The sequence below is a fragment of the Cyrtonyx montezumae genome, unplaced genomic scaffold, assembly GCF_038088225.1.
Source record: "Cyrtonyx montezumae isolate F1298 unplaced genomic scaffold, pur_monq_1.0 scaffold_60, whole genome shotgun sequence".
NCBI lineage: Eukaryota > Metazoa > Chordata > Aves > Galliformes > Odontophoridae > Cyrtonyx > Cyrtonyx montezumae.
In genome coordinates this window covers 31715-40000 of record NW_027072068.1, presented here as the reverse complement: position 1 = coordinate 40000, position 8286 = coordinate 31715, and the positions used below count along the sequence as shown (strand labels likewise).

Below are 8286 nucleotides of genomic sequence, written 5' to 3'. Positions count from 1 at the left end.
CCCATTTTCCATAACCCCCATCACCCTGACTGCCTTCCCCAATGCCTCCTCCCCAATATCCCCCACCCTCATAATGCCCTAAAGCCCTCTGCTCCCAACTCATCAAGTCCCCCATAAACCCCCCCTGGCCCCACCCTTCCCACACCCCCCATTTCCCTCTTGCCGACCCCACCGCAGGGCCCAACCGACCGTCCCATGAGCGCCCTATAGCCCCCAGCCCACCAATAGCCTCCTCCGTATTCCCCTGCAACCCCCTCACAACCCCAACACCCCCTCCCCGTAGCCCCCCCCATTCCCTACCACTCCCCGCACCCAGCCCATATCCACTCTCAGCCCCACCGCCCCTGCCCACATCCCCCCCCCCCTTCACCTCCCGCACTCTCCCCGGGGCTCCCGGGGGTTCCACTTTTGGGGAGGGGCGGTCCCACAGGGAAGGGGCGTGGCTCGCAGAGGGGGCAGAGGGGCGTGACCAAAACAGACCCCGCCCCTTCAGACGCCACCCCCCGTCCTCGACCCCGCCCCCCGGGCACGGACAGGGAGGGGGAGGGGCCAGGCTGGGGCGGCGCTGGAGGGCGTGGCCTAAGTGGGCGTGGGCATGGGGTGCCATTGAGGTTTGGGTGCCATGGGGCATGGGGGCACTGTGGGGTGTCAGAGCACTGCTGTGGTGCGATGGGCTGCAAGGGGTCATCGGGGGGCTGTTGTAGGCACTATGAGGGACATGGGCACTGTGGGGCGCTGAGGCGCTGCTATGAGTTGACGGGGTGCTATGAAGTGGCACATGAGTCCTATGGGCACTTTGTGTGCTATAGGGTGCCAGAGTGTCATAAGGCACAGTAGGTCTATAGGGTGTTGGGGGACTATAGGATGCTGTGGGGCTATATGGTGTCAGGGGGCTGTGGGGTGATGGGGGGCTGTACGATGCTGTAGGGCTGTAGGTCATTGGGGTACTATAGGGTGTCAAGGTGCTATAGGGGTGGGAAGGGCTGTAGGGTGACGGGGGGCTATAGGATGCAGGGGGGGTACAGGATGTTGGGGGGCTGTGGGGTGTGGTGGGGGCACTATAGACTGTGGGGCTGCTATGGGGTGGTGTGGTACTACAAGGCACTGAGTCACTATAGGGTGTTGGGGTGCTATGGGGCATTAGGGAACAACAGGGTGCAGCAGTGCTATGGGGCACAGCATCACCATGAGGTGGTAGAGCACTATAGGACTCAAAGCAGCTGTGGGGCACAGGGTCCCTGTGGGGTGGCACAGTGCTATAGGGTGCTGCAGTGCTATGGTGCAAAGGGCAGCTATAGGGCATGGGGTCTCCGTGGAGCACTACATTGCCATGGGGCACCAGAGTACTATAGGATGCTGCAGTGCTATGGGGCACAGGATCCTCGTGTGGGAGAGGGCAGTTATGGGATGCTATGGTGCTATAGGATGCTGTGGTGCTATGGGACACGGGGCTGCTATGGAGTGCAGGGCCACTATGGGGCACTGCATCACTGTGGGGTGCCAAGGTGCTATGGGGCACAGGGTTTCCATGGGCCGCAGGGCTAATATAGGGCACAGGGGTTCTGTGTGGGGCACCAGGGGGGCTCTCCTCCTGCCCCCCCCCCCAGCCCACAGCCTCCCAGCAGCTGCTCCAGCTCCCAGTGCTCTGCAGCCGTGGGGGGCGGGGGGTGCCCTGGAGAGCTCTGCAGCGGTGGGGGTGCAGCCGTGGAGGATTCCTCTTTCCATGGGGTGTCCCCGGGGGCCCCCTTGTCTTGCACGAGTGTGTGGGGGCTCTCCTCCTGCGTTCCCCCCTTCTGCGTCAGGTCTGTGGGAACACAGCACCATTGGGGGGGATGGGAGGGGTCCCAGGGGCATCCCACTGGAGTTTGGGGCCCCATGGGATGGGGTCCTATTTGGGGTTTGCAGACCCACAGGGGCTGGAGGTCCCATTCAATTTTGGGGTCCCATAGGGTACCCTTGCTTCCCATTGGGAACTGTGGTCCCACCGCATCCCGTCGGGGTTTGGGATCCCTCTGCTGTCCCACTGAGGGGCAGTACCAGGGTGGCCCTTGGTGTGGGGTACTGTTGGGGGGCAGGGAGTCCTGTGGGTGCTGGCCCCTCACCGTCACTGCTGTCCTGGTGCCGCACATTGAAGCCATGGAAGGAATCGCGCCGCACCGTGGGGTCCCATGTGCACAGATCCACACACACAGTGCCACAGGGGGATGCCCAACCTGGGGGGAGATGTGGGGGTGGGGTTATAGGGGCTATGGGGGTTTATTATGGGCTGTGGGGGTGCCCCCCTCACCTTCCACTTTGTCAGGACTAGATGAGAACACAAACTCCACGGCAGCATCGGGGGGGAAGCGCTCATCTGAGGGGGAAAGTGGGAACTGGGGGTGTGCAGCCCCACACCGCAGCAGAGCCCCCACCCATTGAGTCCCCGTGAACCCCCATGACTCAATGGAACACCCCCCTGACCCCCTCCCCCCATAACCTCTGACTCCCCCCAAGCCCCAACCACCAATGAATGACACCAAACCACTATGACCCCTCCCTGACCTCATGACACCTAATGACCCCTGACCCCCAGGGACCCCATTGATTCCCCAACCCCAGAATCCAAACGACCCCATAACTCCCCAACCATTGACACCCCTGACCCCATCACCCCCAAGGCCCCCCTGACCCCGCTGTGCCCCACCCTCGCACGCCAAGTCCAGCTCCTCCTTGCACAGCCGCAGCCGCTGCCCCTGCAGCGCACACGTGTGGAACTGCGCCCGGAACACAGCGCGGCGCGCGGAGCCCCAGCGCTGGTAGCACTGCACCTGCACGCGTGTGGCACGTGGCACGCGTCACGGCACACATCGTGGCACACACTGTAGCATGTTATATCACATCATATCGCATCACACACGTAACACACATCACAGCGTATCGCAGCATTTTCACACCTGCCATATCCACGTCACACACGTCCATGTCACATGCACACAGTACGGGGGGTCCTGCACTGCCCCCATCCCATTCCCCTGTTGTATGCCTGTTTGGCACTCCCCCCTTGCACACTCACCAGGACATCGCCCTTCAGCAGCAGCGCGGGCTCCAGGCTGATGCAGACACTCTGTGGGCCGGGGGCACTGCGGGGTGGGGGGGGAGGGGAGGGTTTGGGAACCCAAACTGGGGCAGGGGTTGGGGAGGTCAGGGGGCTCGGGTCCCCCCATGGGGTGGGGGCACTCACTATACGCCTGAGGTGTGCACCAGCTGCAGCGCCTGGTACAGCTTCAGGAATGGACGGAAGTCTGTGGGGCACAGCATGGGAAAGGGGGGTGTGGGGGCAGGGTTGAGGGCCACTTCCTGGGTGGAGTCACATTTGGGGATCACTTTAAAGGGGAAGGACCCCACTGTGGGGTCCCAATGGGGTGGGACACTCACCAGGCTGGAATCGGGGCAGGGGAGGCAGCAGCACATGGTGCAGGAATACAGGGCGGCTGTTCACCCGTGTGGCGCCCGACAGCAGCGCCCCAAAGTGCGCTATGTACCTGGGGGGCAGCGCCCCACATCAGCACCCCACAGTGCCATGCCCCAAACTGCATGCAGCCCAATACCACCCCACATCTCAGAAACAAGCATGTGCATCCAAACCTTACCCACCCAAACCCACACCCTGCACACCCCACACCTCTGCCCCCCAAATTCCACCTCCAACCCCCCTCCCCCCGCCCCTGTACCCCTCCCCACCTGCACTGGGATGGCAGCATGTCACCCCCCACTCTCTCTTCACAGAACTGCTTCATGGTGGCGGTGCCCAAAGCCTGCTCCGCACTGTGGGATCAGCACAGCCCCACTGGGCCCCATAGATCCCCGCAGTCCCCGCCACTGTCCCCTGCAGCCCCATTCCCCAGAACTCTCCCATATCAGCCCCCATTCCCCATAAGTCATAGCCTCCCATAGCCCCCAGACCCCCCACCAATGCCTCCCCCAACCCTCAGCCCCCCCCACCTCCCATAACCCCCCAGATCCCCATCACTTCCACATACCCCGTAACTCCCCGCAACACCCAACGCTAACACCTCCCCCCATAATCTCGCCCTTCCCCACTCCATATCCCATATGTCATAGGCCCCCCCACCCTACACCTCATAGACCCAGCCAGCCCCCACCCTGCACCCCAATCCATAGACCCCACATCCCTCACCCCATACCCCATAGTTCTCTGCACCCCACTATGACCCCCCTACCTGGCGCAGACGTGGCTGTAGTGCATATACGCTGCCACCACGACGCCCACTTTCCCCCTGTTGCCCTGAGGGAGTTGTGGGTCAGCGCTCCTCAGCCCCCCATCTTACAATCCCCTGTGACACTCCACTCCCCCCAAGACTCCACAACCCCGAGGCCCTATATAGTCCTGCCCCTACAAACACCAAGGCCCTATACCTCCCCCCCAACCCCAACCCCCCCCCCACGATGCTGTGACCCCACCCCACGCACCCGGCAGTGCAGCACGGCCACACGGGGGGGGCAGCACACGCAGGCAGCGCTCCAACGCTTTGCAGATGGCGCACAGTGTGTCCAGGGGGGGGCCAGCAGGTCTGGCCAGCCAAACTCCTGTACCTGCGGGTGGCCACAGAGTGACCCACAGCACGACCCATGTCCCTGACCCCACAGTCCGATCCCCCGAGGGCTCCACATCACGACCCATACTCCAACTCTGTGGCCCAAACCTCCCCAGGACCCCACACTCCAATCCCACACACCAACGCCACTGGAACCCCACATCTCAACCCCCACACTCCCCAAAACCCCACACTCCATGCCCCCCAGGACCCCAATGGTCCTGATTCCATAGCCCCAACCCCACCATGGGACACCCTCGGACCCCCCCCCTGCAGTGCTGACCGTGGGGTGCAGGTGGATGAGGTCATGGCGCTTCTCTGAGAGGTTGAAGAGCTGCAGCAGAGAGGACACTGAGTCACAGCCCATGGTGGAGCCCCCCCTCCCCCAACCATCCCCAGGGATCCCCGGCCCATCTTTATGGGGCTCTGTGTCCCCAGCGTCCTGTTCCCCTCTGCCCAGAGGACCCCATGTCCTGTTCCCATGTCCCCCTGCTTTGACCCTACATACCCCCATGTCCCGTCCCCAATCCATCCCCACAGTCCCTGTCCCCATGTCCCCCAGTGTCCTATGTCCCATCCCCAGTCTCCACATACCATTCCAAGGACCACCCCCCCGCCCCCCCCTCACTGTGTATCCGTCACGGTGCCGCGCACGCAGGAGGAGTGCGACATCACGGAGATCTCCGTGGAAGCGCCGCTCATCCGTCCCCACCAGGAACCGCACTGCGATCATCCGCTCCGTCACATAGCTCAGCTCCGCAGGGGGGGCACTGGGCACAGCCGGGGGGGGCAGCCTGGGGGCGTCACAAGGCAATAGATGGGGTCACTGGGGACTATATGGGGACACGGAGTCATGGGGGACTGTACAGGGACATGGGGGACTACATGGGGACACTGGGTCATGGAGAGATAAATGGGGCTATGGGGTCATGAGGGGTTACGAGGCTATAGGACATGGGTCCACATCCATGCTGGGGGGCAGGGGATGTGGGGACCGGTGATGGGGACAGTGCCCACAGAACCCCCCCCCTCCCCACATCCATCGCACCTGGGCAGGGAACGATGCTGCCAGGGGGCACTGGAGGGCAGACTTCTGTCCTGGGGGCACACAGAGCTCCAGTCCACACCCCACCCCAGTTCCAACCCCACCGCAATCCCACCTCAACCCTAACCCAATCCCATCCCAATCTCAATTCCACCCCAATCCCACCTCAACCCCCAACCCCAATCCCACCCGCCTCTCACCGGCTTCTCTCCATGCCTCGGTGGGGCAGTGTTTCTCCGCTGTGGGGCACACAGAGCTTAGGGGGCACTGTAGGGTGCGCCAACATTGCTGCAGGGTGGGGGTGGGCCCCAGCCCCATAACTTACCAGCTCGGGAGGGGGCGGGGGGTGGCACGGAGATGTGACCTACAGGGGCAGAACAGTTACTGTAGCTCCATAGAAAAAATCTGGCCCCATAGCGGGCCTCCAGCCCCACAGACGTTCCTTCCACAACCCACAACCCAAACCCCCAGGGGAACTGAGGCATGGAGCAGTGCTTCCCCCGCCCATGTCCGTCCGTCCATCCGCTGTTTGTCCAGCTGCAGCCCCTGGCGCACAGCCAAGCGCTCTGCGTGGGGGCACAGGGACATCACGGGGATGTGGGGACAGGGAGTTGTGGGGAAGCAGGGACGTGGGTCTTTCTCTGCCTACAGAATCCCAGTGGCTCTGGGGACCTGGAGGGGGCATCCCTGGACCACCAAACATCACCGAATGTCACCCCATGGCCCCCGTGCCCCCCCGGTCCTCACCTTGGCCTCACAGCGCTTATGGGATACGATCTTGCAGACTGTGGGGACAAGGACATAGGAACATGCGGACACACAACTTTGGGGCCACGGGCACACAAAGACATGGGTCATTGGGACACTGGGGACACATGGGGATACAGTGCTGCGTCACCTCGGCAGAGCAGCCCATGGGCGCCCACGCTGTCCTGACAGACGGCGCAGGACCGGGACCTCTTCCGGAACGACTTCTCCTGGAAAGTGTGGGGCGGCACCGGGGGGGGGCTGTGGGGCGGTATAGGGAGACAGCGAGGGAACGGGGAGACATGTGGACACAATGGGGATGTGGTGCTTGGGGATGACCCCCCCCGCTGCCTCCGTGTTTGTGACCCACATCCCCCACACGCAGTGTCCCTCTGCAGGAAGCAGTTCAGGCACAGCCCAGGAAATGGCCCTAGGGGGAGCGGGCGTGGGAAACGGGTGGGGGGGGACACAGAGCGGAGCGCACTCCCAGTGCACACTGTAGGGCAGCCTCACAAGGGAGAACACAGCAACGGGGTGAGCACACACCACACTTGTCTCCCCCAATGGGGGCACCCTGATCCCAAATGTGACCCTCTCTGCCCCATGTGTGTCCCCATCCCCGTGAAATTCCACTGCCCCTCAACTCTGTTCCCCCCCACTCCATCCTTGATCCCCAAACCCACAGATCTGCCTCCCCCTCTGCCCCCCTCCCCACCACAAAGGGAGCTGCAACGCAAAGTGTGACCCACTCTTCCCCCCCACAGTCCAAATCTGCAGTGCCACTTCCCACCCCATTTCTGATCCCAAACCCCATAGAGCTGTCCCTCCACTCACAGCCTACCAGTGACTGTTTTAACCCCAGGAGTACACTATCACCTGACATGTGTCCTCAATCCCCGTGGACATTCAACCCCCCATAATCCCCCACCCCTCCCCAGTCCCCCATCCTGGTCCTCATGTCATTGCCCCACAGTGCCCCCACCCCACACATGACAGACCCCATCGTCCCATCTGCACGATCCACCACGGAGTTCCTATTATACCATATATCCCCCCACACTGTGCCACCCATCCCTCCACTCCCACACGTGACCACACCTCACCCCACGACCCCCCCACTAGAGACCCCTACAAATGTGACGCACTTCTAAGATTCCACGTGGGACCCTCCTATACGCCCTCAAACCCCCTCTCACGTAACACCCCCCACTCCCCCCATTCCCACACACACTCAACTCATGCGATGCCTCGCGGGACTCCCCCAACCCCCATCCACGCCCTCCCCACCCTCCCGCGTCCTCCCCCTCGTCTCCCTGTACCGGGTGGGGTTCTCTCCGCCCCAGGACCCGCAGGAGACCCCCCACGGCCCCGCGTGGGTTCATGGCGATGCGCACGGCACTCGGGAGGCGGTGTGTCTGGGGGGGCCCGCGCTCCACCCGCTGCTGCCGTTTCCCGTCCGAAGTGCCCCCCCGCGAGGTGGAGGAAATGGGGAGGGAGGGGTCGGACCCACACCATGGCCCCACCCCCTTCACCGCCCCCCTGCCCCACTTCAGGGCTGTTTAACCCCTTCGGGGCCAGAGGGGAGACGAGTGGAAGCTCCCTCCATGTGGTCATGGAGTGTTGTATGGAGCGCCCTATAGGGCTGCGGTCGGGGGGACATCCCCTCACGGGGATGCTCCCATAACCCACATTGCACCTCCACCCTGCAGCCCCCCCAATGCTACCACAGAGCTCAGAACTCCACAGTCCCATACCCACAATGGTTCAAGGACTTTGCTGCCTGAACATCTCATTTCTTCTCTGTTCCGTCCCCCGGTGGAACCACAGCCCCCAGCCTACACAATGTGGCTGCCGCTCCCCTTCCTCCTCGGGGGAGGTCCCTCCGATTGGAGCTTCATC

General features: G+C 63.1%; 1 protein-coding gene across 1 annotated transcript in view; it reads right to left on the bottom strand.

Moving 5' to 3' along the window:
* The window catches only part of LOC136057268 (tensin-2-like), an 8689-nt gene extending 888 nt beyond the window's left edge, over window positions 1-7801 (bottom strand). Inside the window, 22 exon segments of the mRNA XM_065749935.1 lie at window positions 371-499; window positions 502-1603; window positions 1605-1804; window positions 2103-2213; window positions 2288-2353; window positions 2684-2807; window positions 3053-3119; window positions 3221-3281; window positions 3415-3521; window positions 3721-3804; window positions 4221-4285; window positions 4471-4500; window positions 4502-4563; window positions 4566-4593; window positions 4879-4929; window positions 5224-5389; window positions 5644-5693; window positions 5841-5879; window positions 5966-6004; window positions 6388-6425; window positions 6539-6648; window positions 7708-7801. Coding sequence (XP_065606007.1) covers window positions 371-499; window positions 502-1603; window positions 1605-1804; window positions 2103-2213; window positions 2288-2353; window positions 2684-2807; window positions 3053-3119; window positions 3221-3281; window positions 3415-3521; window positions 3721-3804; window positions 4221-4285; window positions 4471-4500; window positions 4502-4563; window positions 4566-4593; window positions 4879-4929; window positions 5224-5389; window positions 5644-5693; window positions 5841-5879; window positions 5966-6004; window positions 6388-6425; window positions 6539-6648; window positions 7708-7769 — 2791 coding nt within the window. The 5' untranslated portion in view covers window positions 7770-7801.
* Between the last annotated feature and the right edge of the window lie 485 nt (window positions 7802-8286).